The sequence below is a fragment of the Apaloderma vittatum genome, unplaced genomic scaffold, assembly GCF_000703405.1.
Source record: "Apaloderma vittatum isolate BGI_N311 unplaced genomic scaffold, ASM70340v1 scaffold8719, whole genome shotgun sequence".
In the NCBI taxonomy this organism is placed as follows: Eukaryota; Metazoa; Chordata; class Aves; order Trogoniformes; family Trogonidae; genus Apaloderma; species Apaloderma vittatum.
In genome coordinates, this window is record NW_009734575.1 from 929 (window position 1) to 15,984 (window position 15,056).

At 37.9% G+C, this 15,056-nt stretch overlaps 1 protein-coding gene across 1 annotated transcript in view; it reads left to right on the top strand.

The window, feature by feature from the left end:
- Window positions 1-222: 222 nt before the first annotated feature.
- CARKD (carbohydrate kinase domain containing) overlaps window positions 223-15,056 on the top strand; it is a 48,153-nt gene continuing 33,319 nt past the window's right edge. The window contains exons 1-4 of the mRNA XM_009876330.1: window positions 223-557; window positions 3,936-4,086; window positions 5,367-5,412; window positions 7,138-7,226. Coding sequence (XP_009874632.1) covers window positions 278-557; window positions 3,936-4,086; window positions 5,367-5,412; window positions 7,138-7,226 — 566 coding nt within the window. The 5' untranslated portion in view covers window positions 223-277. The remainder of the gene's footprint in view (window positions 558-3,935; window positions 4,087-5,366; window positions 5,413-7,137; window positions 7,227-15,056) is intronic.

The window sequence follows — 15,056 nt, forward strand, 5'->3', positions numbered from 1 at the left end:
ACTTTTTAGAAGCTTGTGGTATTACTTTGGTACTCTGAATTAAAAATATGTGAGATAATTACAATTCACATTGAAAAAGTGTAACAATTGGGTGCACATCTGATAGGGAGTTGGGTTTTTCTGCTACTTTCTTCCTAGAAAATTATTTTTCTTCAGAAAAATAATTGTCTCTTTTCTTGTTTTAGGATTTAAAGAAATCAATACTCCAACTATTACCCCACCTCTCAGTCAGCCCAAAAGATCAAAAAAACGCCATGCAAATTTGACATTGGATAAAATGATGGAAAAGTTCCTGCAGCAGAGTGTGGACACAGAAGAGAAGTTTTACAGATATGAAGAGCAGAGGCTCAAAATTGAGGACAAGCGTCGGGAAGCTGAGCATGCTCGAGAGCTCCAGATGTTACAGATGTTGGGACAGATGTTGGCAGGAATTTCTTCTACGGTATCACAAAGGTCACAATCTATACCAGCGAGTCCACCTCAGAGAGCGAACCATCGTTCGTATGGGGATAACTTTAATTATAATGCTATGACAGCAGCACTTTCGCCACCGATAGGTACTTCCTTCTATAGCATAAATAAAAAGCTTGGTTTTTTTTTTAAACCTCTGTGTGAAAGCACTGGTAGTAAGTAGCTTTTGGAAATAAAAGGTAATTGGAATTACTTCATATTGTGGTGAAGGTGTCTGTCTGATATAAAATGAAAGTAAAACATCATTCGTACCATGTTACTGATTGTTTAAATACATTAGTTACAACAGATTTTACTGAGCAAAATCACACCTTTCAAACCCTATAAACATCAGGGACTTCTTTCCACATTCAAGTCTCTGTAAAGTGAAGTTAGGAGAAGTTTGATGTGTAAAAGGCAAGTAGCACATCTGCTGAAAGCTTTCTGGGTACATTAGGCACCCTGTAGCAGAAATTCTGCTGCTCTTGAAGTTGACAGGCGTAGCTCAGTATTTGAAGTTAAGGCTGTGCATATGTTTTTTCAGGGTGGGGAAAAGAGTGGAGTTTTGCCTGCAGTGAAGTAAGTCAAATGTTAAAATCCATCTCCTTTAAAATTAATTTAAATCAAAATTATGAATATTTAATTAAACATCATATTATTGGAGTAGGTGTAATAGAAGATGAAAATATTGCCATATATATGTTTCTTCTACACCAGTTCATTTTTAAATTCCTTGAGCATCTAAACTTAGTTTAAAGAAAAAGGCAAAACAGTAACTCTAGAATTGGTATTATGCACAGACTTTTCCTTCTGTACTTGTGTGGGCCAGAAGCTGATAATCAGGTATTAGCGTTAGTTGACAGACTTCTCGGGATCTGTGGCTCCGTGTTACTTTGTCACAGTCTCTTCGCTTGTGGAGGTAGCCATGGGCAGGAGGAAAACAGGGATACTCTGTCCATTTGGGGCTTGGTGGCTGTAGTCTGCTGGGTGGAAATGGAACAGGTCTTGTTCTGTTTTAATTACAAATCTCACGCTGCTTGGAAGGAAAAAAAAGTGTTGTTTGAGAGGAAAAAAAAAAAAAAAAAAAAAGAAGAAACAAAACACCGCCCAGCCTCAGTGTTGAATAATGATCCCGTGTGCCAGGTCCTAAAGGGCGTTTCTGATTTCCTGAGAGGATTTTGGAGCCTTTTCAGTTGTATGTTAACTACTGCATTTCTCCATAGAACGTGCAGGGGACTGGCTGGTTGGGCCTGTTGAGGGTTTAATTTCCTGACCTGGTTGTGTTTCTTCTTGACTGAGTAGTTGGGTCTGTAGTGTTCCTTGATGGCAGTAGGCTTTTGTAGATAAATTGCAGCATACATATGGATTCTGAATTTTAAATGTTGTTTTCACTTTTAAATGAAAAGGAAGCCTGAAGTGCTTTAGCAAATCCCTTAGGGAATCTTTTGAGGTTCTAGAGCGGAGTGGTACCTACAAGGCCTTACCATTACTTATGAAAGATTTTTTTTTTTCTGAAAGAGACCGAAATTTAGCTTTTCTTGCTGTTTTTTGTCATATAGATGTACAATCATATTATGTTGTGCAAAAATGCATTTTATATATTTAACAGTAGCAAGAGCAAGATGGGATTCTAATCTTTTAATTGGTGAAGGTGTAACAAAGCGTTTATAATAAAATGTGGAAACGCTTCAGGCAGCACATCTTTTAAGGAATTAAGTTTTCAGTTGTTTATAGCTAAATATACCTTAATGTTTGTGTAGGTAAGTGGGACTCTATTAAGAATTGCTTTTAGCACAGTTCTGTTTTCTTCCTATTTATTGTGCAATTACTTTATATTTACACATCAGCAACAAAGAAACAGAAGACCTTCTTAACAAACACTTAGCAACACTTTAAGGGTTACACGCTATGTGGTATTTCTTCTGTGGTTGAAAACCAGTTGAGTGTATGAAGTGTGATTTAAAGAAAATAATCTGTCCTATTTCCAGAGGAGATGAGCATTTTGTTCTCTTCAGGGTCACTGCAATGCTATTTTGGCTGTAATCCAAAACCGGGTGTGTTTTACCTTTTTTTTTTTTTTTTTTAAATAATCTCAGTAGTGATGCCTGTATTAGAGAAGGATTTTTAAAAGCAAAAGATCAGCCAGGAGCATTTATCGTTACTGAACACTAAAGCATTTTGTTACTGAACATTAGTGTGTTTGGTTTAGGGTTAGATTCTGTGGAAGATGGAGATAAAGATGTTTTCTGTTGATGGCACACAGATGCGGAATTTTCTTGCTTATTACATTTTCCCTGTTATAATGTCCAAAGTTTCTAAAACAGGTTTTCCTTTTATCTTCCTTTGTTTATTATTCTTTTTTTACCCTCTAGATTTTGGGGTTGGGGGTGGGAATGCTATATTTTATGCAGCTGAAGATAAGGAGTATTGTGGGAGTCAGTTTTTATGCAATTATGTATTACTGTATAGCACTTCCTTGAAAGCCATTTAGAACTGTAAAAAATAAGGTAAACAGAGCTATGGTCTAGGAGACTAGTACTAGCGTTCAAATAAACCACTCTTCTAAACATAATTGTACAGTTAATAAGGAGCTTTGTTATAAGAACTTATTCTTTTAGTGTATTTACCACAATTTATAGTTAGCACATTGATGATAGAAGGACTGATTTTCAGATTTGTCCCACGTTAGGTATATGGTCTAATTCTTTTTAGTTACAATTGTTAAAATACTTTTTTATTCTGAATTTGTTGCAGTCTTTTGAAACAGTAACTTGAATATGTAGCCTTCTGAGTGTGCAGTTGTTTTAATATGTAGCTGTGCATCAGAGATCTGTAATTGTATTATAGCTAAAAATTATCTTTGTGGGATACTTGTAATGTTTGCACCTAGCGCACTGAGTTATAGTTTTGCAGAAAGACTTTCATTATGCCTTGTAACCTCTTGCCAAAATAAAAAAAAAAAAACGAAAACCCAACAAACAGTGAGTAGGCCCTGATTCTGCTAAGAGGTGGAAGTCTTTAAAGGGAAATGAAAAATAAGGTAGGATGTATGTTTAAAATGTGGATTTAATTGCTCTGTGCTTGCTCTGTGTCTGGAGTGTATGCTAAGTGTACCTCTTTCAGTTAAGCTTAATTGTGGGCGTGATTTCAGTCTGAACTAGGAAGATATTTCTAGTTACAAAATGTTCATATAACTATTCTGGGCTGTTGTTTCTTTCTGGACCTGAGCCCTTAGTTAGGACTCCGAGGAGATATTCTCTGGGAATATTCTCTGCATCAGACTCTAAATTAGTTTTTAAAATGATCACCTTCCCTAGTTACTCACTGTTTTAAAGGCCTTTAAGTGACAAAGTGTTTGTTTTTAGAACTATATCACTCTGTGTATTGGAATGATTTTATTTGTATTTATGAGTGCTTAAAAGAAATGGTGATGAGAGTTTAAGAGAGAACATACTTTAAAATAACACTTATTTTCTTCTTTTCAGTTATAGAGAGATCTTTTTCACTGCACAGAACGCACTCTCTAAAGGATATGGAGAATATTTTTCAGCTGGTGCGCAATGTTATCCCCCCTCTAACAGGGAAAAGGCATAAAGGTCAAGATGGACGTATAGGCATTGTTGGAGGATGTCAAGAGTAAGTTAAATAGAAATTTAATTTTTGTTTCTGAGAGAGTTTGAGAATTTCAAAAGTACTTGTAGAAACTTACGTTTACAATATGAGTATTTTCCAGAGAGCTTTACTAGTCCATCGTCTTGACTTTGTAGACTTAGGAAAGCTGTTTTCTTGCAGTTGTGTTCTCAAGTTTTGGTAGCAAATATGGTTGAAACTTGGAATTGGTGTTTGTGTCTGTGTTTACCGTCTCTGTCTTTTTTGACCACCAGACTTCCTCTGCTTTCGGCGTTAGTCTTTTCCCATTGCATGTTGAAGTTACAGAATAAGTTGAATAGAGTAAGACAGTGGCACATCTGATTTTTTTATATAGATAATGTATGAGTATCTAGGGAACTGTATCTCTTAAATCAGGAGTAGAATATTTTCTTTCTGCATGCTTTTTATTTTGATAAATGGCAACGTTTCCTAGATTCTGTCAATACCTTGGTTTATATTCGGTAGTAACAGAAATAGAATGTTTCAGGAGAAAAACGAGATAGAGCATAAATCAGTTAAATGCTGTACTGACCTAGAAATAAATCAGGCTCTGTTCTTTTCTTGGCCACATTCAGTAATCTGCACAATACTTTGAATGAGCCACTGCACCTCCCTGGTTTTCATTTTCCTCTTTCGAAATAGAGAGGGTATCTTTCTTTTATAAAAGAGATCTGCTGTTGGACATGTACCATTCATAAACATTCTATAAAGAGCAAAAAGGTGCTGTCTTTAGAACGGGGTTGTTGAGCCAGGAGTTAGTTGTCCTGTTGCTCTGAAGGGTGTGGGTCCTTACTTCTTGGCAGAAGTAGACACCTCCGGAGGGCAATTCTGACCATCTCTCTCATCCATCATCATAAGGAGAATTGAGGGCAACTGGAATCACAGTTTGGGCACTTTAAGTGTCTAAAACCAGGTGGGATTGATCCAGGTCACAGCTCCCAGTTTTGGCTTGGAAACAGTGCTCGACTCTGGTTTTGTTCTGTTTGTCTGAGAAGAGTTTGGTTTTTTTTATGGTGTGGTCTTTGTAAATATTTCTGTGAAAGGATCAGGTGGCCAAGGTGAAATCCTTTGCCTTTGAAGTGAAAGTAGGGCTTGAAATTGGCTTTGGTATAGCAGGATTTTTATCTGCCTTTTACAGCAAAGAGAAAGGTGGGGGTTTTTTTTAAAATTTGCTCTTGAATTTGGGACTTCATTATGGCAGACTGAGTTCCAAATTATCTAGTCTTATGACTGTGTTTCCTAACCTGAATTGTATTTTGTTCTAGATACACTGGAGCACCGTATTTTGCTGCAATTACAGCTCTCAAAGTGGTACGTGTCTATACTAATCCAAAATGAACTTTTCATCATTTTTATTGGCTAAGTGCCATTTTCTAAAAGCATTTATTTTGTGCTACATGTGAAATTGGGAGTTCTAAAAGGTCTTCTATTAAAGAAAATCCTTAGTCCTGGATTTGTAGAAATATTTTGGAAGCATGTTGCACTTGCTGTGTTTTCTGTAAATATTTTCTCTGTGTAAGGTAAAGTTAGACATGAGAAAAATTTGAAGATTTCAGAGGGAGAACTGTTTTGTCAGAGACTTGGATAGGAAACTTTAAAACTTGATGAAATATTTTCTCCAAAAGTGAACGATAAAATAACTTCAGATTAGTGTTTAAAGTTATGTTTTCAGCACTGCACTCGATTATTTAGATTTTTTTTCTGGACCTAATAAGTGTATGAAGTAACTTTCAAAGCTTACAGGTTGGTGCTAGTAAAATTCTTATGTGCTGTAAGTCTAGGGTGTTGGTTGAATTTAATGTAATTTTTAATAGCACATTTTATTTACATTTTAATCTTTAGCAGAAGTATTTTCTAAGCTTTTTTTTTCTGAAAGTGTAAACTTTCTTCTATTTTCAGCCAGTTAGTATGTCACTAAAATATTTACTGCAGACTACATAAATACAGTCGTGATTATTCAAATGTAAATAAATCGTGCTTACATAATACATATACTTTTCAGTACTCTGTATGTAGAGTGTCAATACTTCCAGTTCATTGTGTATGTTTTTCTTTTTGAAGACTTGTTTCAGTAAGTACGTAACCAATGCAGGTGATTCCACACCCCCTCCTCCCCTTACCCCCCCTCCCCCTGCCAAGGATGCAGTTCCAGAAGCATTTAAAACTGAAATGATATTATTTTTTTATCTTAGATAAGATATTAAGGCCACTCAGCTTTCTGTCCTTTATGTTCCTATGTGCAAATACAGCAGCATACCAGGAGGTCCCCTATTGAGGTCACTTGATTTCAGATCATTATATCTGCACATGAAGAATCATAGGGTCAAATCTCTGCATTGCTTGGTATCTTGAGATGTTAAATGTATGGTAGTAAAGCAGGAGAGACACTTTCTTAACCTTGGGAAATTTCAATATGCAAGATAGGTAGAAGATAAGGCTTCCTAGTCCCTGCTTACATATTTTTTTGCTGTATGTCTGATTTTTTTTCTTTTTCAGTTGATAACAGAAGCTTGAGGCTAAACTCCTTAGCTTTAAGGTTTATTTAACTTAATGGGTGTTGTGGAAATTGTGCCAGCCTTTATCTAGTATGGATTTGGCCCATTGAGTAAAAATGGTAGGACTGGAAATGTACTCATATGGTACCACATAGCTGTATTTTGCAAGTATATGACAGTATTATTTTTCCTCTCTAATGTAGCTTGTCTCCTGTTCAACTGTGTTCTTTTGCCTTTCTTGTTACTGTACTTGTGACGTTTTAATCTTTGTTCATCTGCAAGTGAGAAACATTTCTCAAGTGAGTAAAGGTTCAGGATCTGTGTTTTTTGGTCATCCTATCAGTGAGAAAAAAGTTAGATACAAAAATTTTCTTCAAAATATTGCATAGTAGTCTAAGCCAAAGTAGAAAAAATAATTAACTTTACTTTAACTACTGAGAAGTAGGAATTCAGGTGAATTATTCACTGAGAGAAATTGGGAATTATAAAGTCATGATTAAGTATAAATTTGGTAATTCTGTTTGCACGTTTTCTTTTTTAGGGTGCAGATTTATCCCATGTGTTTTGTACCAAAGATGCAGCAACAGTAATCAAATCATATAGTCCAGAGCTGATTGTTCATCCAGTTCTGTAAGTGACTTACCTTTTGTTTAAATGAGCAAGTCAAGATTACGACTTTGAGCATTTCAGCCTTGACATTTGATTAGTTTGTTCTTTGTTTTTCTGAGTTACAGGATGGGTGAGATTACAAAAACTCCTGGATTTGTGTTTTCATTACAGACAGTTAGGTATTTAATATAGAGCAATCAGTTGTGAATTTTTTTTGTTACTGTCAAAGTACTTTTTTTTTTTTTTAAGAAGCAAAGATCTTACTTTGTGCTACCGGCTGACGTGTGCTCTGTCATCGATTGTAATGCATTTAACTGTGAACAGTAGCAAAATCCAGAACTAAGAATCACTACAAGTCAGCCTTTTAGAACCTGCATTTGAAAGACAAATAGAGTATGTTCTCTTACTTCTTCAGTCGTAATAGTACTTAACAGTAAGGTATCTTTTTTCCTCCCAATACTATATGTGTAGTCATTTACGCAAAATTACTGGTCACGAGAGATTCTCATTTTTCTTCCTAAATATGTTACATTAGATACACAGCTATTCCTAGGAATAAATGGATGTTCTAAAATGGTCTAAAATACAGGGTTTATTAACAAGAAGATGAAAAGTTCAATAAGCAACTGTCTTAACTGGGAAAATCACTGTGTGCTTCCCTGAATTTGTGTCCTGAAACATGTTACTGATTGGTGAACTCTTATGGGATAAATTGTTTTTATTAGATGTTCTGATGGTGTACAAGGGGCACTGCAAATGAGAATTAAGATGTGTGCCTTAGGTGTATGTCCCTGAGTTTATCTTGCACGAGTGCGTGTCAAAGTCTGTTGGTGTACACAGAAAAGCTGTGATTAAGCTAGAAAAAGCCTAATTTAAAATCATGTTTGTCAGGTATTGCTGTCGGGAAGGATTTATGACAGTAGATATTTGAGTGCCTGATCTCCCTTTTGGGGATGCCTGCAGTTGGAAGCCGTAAGTTTATTACATTCTAAAAGTGGATTTCAGTTAAACAGGCAGGTGTAAAAAACCAGCATTTTGTTGTTTTCTTTCAGAGGTAGAAGAAACTCGTGACTGTGGATTTTAGGCAGGGGAAAAATGATGTTTGAACGCAAAGGAAAGATAACAAGGGTTGGGATTTTACCCATCCGACTGCATTAGCCTCTCAAATCCAAAAGGCTTATCTTCAGTTGATGTTCTGTCTGATGCCATATGATAACAAATGAGATGGAGAATCCTAATGGCAGAATTAACTTGTAATTTAGGTTGTCGTGATGAATGACACTGGGGATACAGCATATGGCTGTCTTCTGTGGGAAGGAGTTGCCCTTGCCTTGGGAGAAGCATTTCTTGTCTACACAGGAGTCTTAATATCTGTGGTAATGGCAAAGAGAGACAGAAGCAACATAGGGAAAAAGGAAGGTGACAGTGTGTAAACAGTAAAATTTCTCTTCACAGAGGGTCACATTGTGCCTGCTAAATAAGGGCGGGGTTTTTACACACAGATTCTCAGTGTCTTCTGTGGAATTCAGATCTCAGTGAAAACTCAAATCTTTCTGTTTGCAAAGAGATTTTTTTCTTTTAAACTTCAACTCTGTCTGTAAATTCCCCTAGATATACAAAAGTAAAGTGAATCCAGAAATTCACGTAGCCATATAGCTTTAAGTCTGAAACTTGATGTTTATTACTTTTATTACAGCTCTAATTAATTTTGCCTGGACAGCTGCCTAATTGCATGAAGCAATGGATCTGCAAATATTATTTATGTGACATTCATTAAAAAAAAAAAAGCTAATATCAGAATGTTCAGATTTTGTTTGTTAATTTTTCTCATATTTTTATCTCTTCTGCTTCGTTTGAGGAGAAAACAGTCTTTTCTGACTAAAAAGGAAGAAATCCTGACTGACTCTATTGAGCCCAAGTTTAATTCAGATTTACACAAACAGCCTATTTTTCTCGCAAGTTCTTTTTGTCTTCAGTGTCACACTTTTCATATGATCTTTTATATGTCGTGGAGCCGTTTTGAGTTCTGCAGGCACGGCCGACTGCTCTTGATTCAGAGCCTGATCTCTTAAACAAGTCTTTGTACTTTCTCCTGGGACGCGCTTCACGCATGGAAGAACCTCCGGGTAAAACCCACCGAGCGGCTACGTCATTGTTTCCTTTTGTGCCTCTCCTTAAAACTTTGCTTTGTTATGATTTCTCCGTGACCCTTCAGAGTAACTAGGTAGCTGTTGTACCGCTCTCTTATTATGCTAATTGTAATTATGGGCCCCCGAATCGCTGTTTGAGCAGCTTGGCCTTGCGCCAGAGTTTGGCTGCCATTTTGTACCGCCAGGAGCCTGACATTTTATCACCTCCCCTGCGACTTGGCTGCCGCTACCTTTCCCTGCTGCCTTCATCTCGCAGGGAGTCACCTCGAGGGAAGAACGTGCTCTCGGGATTTTGGGGGGGTTTTTTGTTTTCTTTTCTTTTTTACCACCGCCTCCCGAGTACGTGAGGGTTCTTCTGGCTCGTTAGAGCTGCCACTGCGGATCTTTGATGGCGTGATTAGCGAAGGTACGCGAGAGCTAGAAGCTGCGCTCTTGTGTTTCTTGCCCTTGGAAAATGCCTGTTGCTTTAGGGATGTGAGGAATGTTATGTGAGAAGGATTGAGTAGGCTTCCAGAATGAGGGTTATGAAAGCGGGCATCCATCTTGCAGCATTGCCAGGGCAGTTCCAAGTGGCCCCAACAGTTGACTGCCCTGGGATCCCTTTAGACATAACATCCTGTGCTCGGGACACCCATAATACAACTTTCTCTGTGGTTTTTATCTTGTGACTTCGTTCCCTGTTTCTATGAGTGAGGGTCAGAGAGCTGGGACTGCATGTGCCAAGCTGGGATCTGGAAAGGTGAAACTTCAACACCCGGCTCTGTGTGTCCTCCCTGCCTGAGCTGAATATTGACAGCCAGGCACCTAGAGGCCGTGAATAATCTGTGTTCCCAACAGTAGCTTTTCCTTTTTATTCAAAGATTCTGTCAAATACATTATGTCCCCTTTGATGATGAGTTGGTATTAGTAAAAGTATTGATTAAAAACTGACCAGGTAACCAGTTTGGTATTTTTGGTGACTGGCTTTTTACTTTCCTGTGGAGAATTGGAAAGTCTGTATTGCAGAAGGTGGGATCTTTTTGAATAGTGGAGTATACAGAGCCTTGGTCAGATCTGCCTTTCGCTTGTCACCACTATGTGGGGTTTGGGCTACATTTTTCTATTTTATCAGCTAGCATGCTTCTACTGTAAACTTGACACAAATGCAGACAAGATAAAAGGTAGATTATGCATTTTATTAGTTTTATTGCGAGGATTTTCTGTATAGTTTTATGCTGTAGATGTGTACGTGTTTCCTTTCATTTGTGTTGTTGGGAACTTCCTAGAGAACAGTTTTCAAGGGCTTTTTTATATTCCTCATGTCGATTCCCTGGCTCAGGTCACGCAAAATAGTATTCTCCTATACCTGTATTTGGTTCGCTTATCCTGACTTGATAGGTGAATAAATAGAATCATAGAATAGTTTCAGCTGGAAGAGACCTTGAAGATCATAGAGTCCAGCCTCTGTCCCAGCCCTATCAACCTACTAAACAATTCCCCCCAACGCAACATCCACCCGTCTCTTAAACACCTCCAGGGATGGTGACTCAACCCCCTCCCTGGGCAGCCTGTTCCAATGGCTGACAACCCTCCTAGTATAGAAACTCTTCCTAATATCTAACCTGAACCTCCCCTGGTGCAATTTAAATCCATTTCCCCTTGTCCTATCACTCCTCACCAGGGAGAATAGACCAATCCTCACATCTCTACAACCTCCCTTTTGGTAGTTGTAGAGAGTGATCGGGTCTTCCCTGGATCTCTTCTTGAACCCAGCTGATTATATTTTAAAAGAGGAGAAAATAAATCTGTTGTATTAGATTCCCCTCTTGCGACGACATTTTCATAATCTTGCACAGCTTTTCTTTCTCTGTAGGCCAGGAAAGATCGAGATTACTAATAGCCCACTTGTAACCTGTTTGTCAGACAGTCTGTAAAGTCAACAGTCAATATACTCCTTGAGCTCCAGAGTTTTATCAGAGAAATAGAATTAAATGTCAGGTCATTAATTTCTTGTGGTCTTGAAGAAGTCACGTAATTTTTACATTATCTCCAAAATAGTTATCTTGACCTAGATATGGATTTAGGAGTAATACCTTCCTCTTGGCAGTTTATATCTATGGGTCTGTATGGAATAGGAAAGATATCAGAATTCTTGAGATTTTTATAGTTAACTGCAGAGTTCAAGTTTTGGTTTAGATTTTAAAAAGATTGTTCTTTTTGGTTTTGAAATAAAAATGACTGGGGAGATAACACTCATGAGGCCGGCCTGTATATTGAGGCCAGTTACCATTAATGAAGAAGCTTAGCTTAGATCAGGGGTGCTGGGACGTATTTTACCTAGTTTTATTAGATTTTATGCATGTTTTGATGATTTGAAAAAGTCATGAAAGTGAATTTGATCCTGCTCTGGCAAGGGGGGTTTGGACTAGATGGTCTTTCGAGGTCCCTTCCAGCCTCTAACATTCTGTGTCTGTGTGAATTGTAGGTAGGTAGATAGATAAGTTATGTGAGCAGTTTTAACCAGTGCCAGGTCTCTTGAAGAAAGCCCAGGAGCAATCATAAGATTTTTGGCCCTTTGTAATTCATGGTGTGGAGAGGAGTTTCAAAAACATTAGTCCTCTGTGGGAGGAAGCTCATACCTTTTAACTGTGTTAGCGAAGGATAGCTAGTAAACACTGCTGTGGGAAGAAGGTTAAACACTTCTAATGTAGGACTAACCTCTTTTGAATCAGCTGCTGGAAAAAGTGCAGGAATTCTTGTTGCCAGGGAAAGTCAAGGAGACAGCACAAATTGCTCTGATTACCCAAAAGATGCCTCCCATGCGACGTGGCTGCTGGATCCCTATTACACCTGCAGAGAAGATGCAGACATAAACTTTATGACGGCAGCCTAGCTAAGAACCACATGAGAAAGTTCTTTTGTTTGTTTTTGGGTTTGTGGGTTTTTTTACCTAAGTGCTTGGGAAGAGAAATAAAGGTCAGTTTGTCCCTGCTGACTCAGAGAAATGTAGTTAAATTGTTTCTAATCCTGTTATGCAGTGCCATGGACAAAACTTGTTTACAGACCTGTTCCCTGTGTCCAGCTTTCTCAGCAAAAAGCTGCTGCTGCTTTGCTGTGTGCTGCAGAGGGAATAAAAGCTGGGAGGAGTGTTCACCGTGTACTATAGTTCTTTTCCTTCCTGTTGTCACAGAGGTCCTCGTCGCAGGTGATACCGAGAGAGGTTCTGCCACCTCCTCACAATGCAAGAAGTAGCCAAAGATTTTTGGCATCGCTGCAGGGAGTGCTGCTATTCTTGCTGCTTTCTAATACATCAGAAAGAGATTTATACATGTGTAGAAGCGTTTTACTCCAGTTAGATCCTGGCTAAATTCATCCTTCTGAACACTTGCCACACTGCTGTGATTTAACACCAGGATTAGATTACTTTGGTATTTAATCTTGAGTTTGAGTGAAGACAGGCATGCCTGGGATTTGCTTCTGCATTTATACATCTTTTTATTACTATTTGAAGGTTTTAGGGTCTCATTATTCTTTTCTTTACTTTTCGTTTTTGGGGTTTTGTGTTTGTTTATTTTTTTTCTTCCAGCTGACAATCAGCAAAGCAGATTCTTAGAGTGAGATTTGTTCTCTCTTATGTGTCCACAACCAATTTGAAGTACTGTAGCCTTCTGGATATTGATTGAACTATCATCTGTGCCTTAAGAGTTGAACATAAACTGGAGAGGGATGCCAATGCGATAAAAGCTTGTCACTTTATTTATTGGTTTTTAACATATATTAAAAAAAAGAGTGCATTAGTTTTTCAAGGGACATTTTAAGTCGATTTCATTCTGAGGGCAATTACATCATCAGCTTCATTTTGTCGCTTTTAAAGTCACAGGTTTTGGTTGATTGCAGTCCATTTGGAAGAATATTTGACAGATTCTACTTATCAAGTCTGTTCACAGGAATTATTAATAGGTCAAGACCACTTCCACGAACTCTGAAAATATGAGGTCAAGACAGTTGGTTATCATTATACTTTTGGAGGGGGATATGTTATAACACACATTGATAATGTGATTGAGATCAAAACGTACTACAACTGCATTAAATATTTTGATATATCTAAATGCAGGCCATAATGTTAATGATGCCTGGGGTATCTTTACAAGGCTAGATAAGGTTGACCTTGAGTGCTGTTGTCATGTCTGCATGAGAAATCTCAGAAAATAGAGTCAAGCAATAGTTTCTTCTACTTTGGGGCTCTTTCTCACAGGGTGAGAGGCTCTACTGTGAGAGAGGTGACCCTATTTGTATAATGCATTTGGGTTTATTATTTGGGGAAGTGAGATTGTTTAGTCTGGAGAAGAGGAGGCTGAGGGGAGACCCCATTGCCCTCTAAGACAATCTGAAAGGAGGTTGTAGGGAGGTGGGCATTGGTTCCTTCTCCCAAGTATCTAGCAATAGGACAAGAGGAAATGGGCTCAAGTTGTGCCAGGGGAGGCTTAGATTGAATATTAGGAAAAAATTCTTTACTGAAAGAGTGGTGAAGCATTGGAACAGACTGCCCAGGGAAGTGGTGGAGTCCCCATCCCTGGAGACATTAAAAAAACATATAGATATGGCACTTTGGGACATGGTTTAGTGGTCATGGTAGCGCTGGGTTGGCAGTTGGACTTGATGATCTTAGAGATATTTTGCAACCTTAATGAATCTGTGATTCTATGATTATTAAAGAGGCTGGTGTTGGCTCTAATGCCTGTAGTGTCCTGACAACCTAATTCCTAGTGAAACACAAGATTTGATACCTAAATGAGAATCTGGTGTCCAAGTAGCAGCTGTGGAAAACATTTTGGTTTTTCTCGTCATTCTTATGATATAAAAAATATGATATAGTGAATACAGCATTTTTTTCTAAATGCATATCTCAGTAGGTCATTCATGCTCTCACTGCCTTGAAAGTGGAGTATAGAGGAAGTAAAGACTCTGGTATTTATGTGTTAAGAGTAGTCTCTTGCTTTGAACTTAACGACACCAGTGCTTCTCCAGATTACAGTCCTTGCTGCTGTGTTGTTAATATTCAGATGAAGCGTATCAGGTTCACTTGTAGTGTCTAAATTAACTTGTTCAGTGGCTGTCAAGGAATGCTTGATTTGAAAGCTGTTCAATCCCTCTCTTATTGGGGTCTTTACTTTTCTTTCATTTTTTTTCCCGTCATTTAATTGGTGCGTAGCAGGAAAGTAAGTATTGTCTACCCAGCATTTACAGTTTAAACACTACTGAAAGGTCATTCAGCAACCTGGTAGGTGAGAATGACCATTTTGCCCCCCCAAAATTTTAGAAGTAATTTTAATGTACTAATCTTAATTTATTAAATGTATCTTTTTTTTGGTCTCTAATTACATACAGCTAGCTTCCTGACATTATGTTGTTACTAAGATTTGCTCTACCTGATCAAAGTGCTTGATGAGAGATCCATAAGTTGATCATGGGATCAATGAGCTTTTCTAAAATAAGTTGTTATTTCCAGTTCTGTTCATGGGGCCAAAGGAGGCTGCCTCAAGCCTTTGGGCTTCTGGACATTCAGAGTTAATTTACAAGGACGATGATTTAAACATTCACAAATACAGCTACTCTGGGAATACAGAATTAATTTGACTTTCTGCTCAAACATTTTTTGTGCTGTTTAGTTTTGCCTTTAATTCCTTTGACCTAACCTTTCCGAAATAATCTCTTTCCC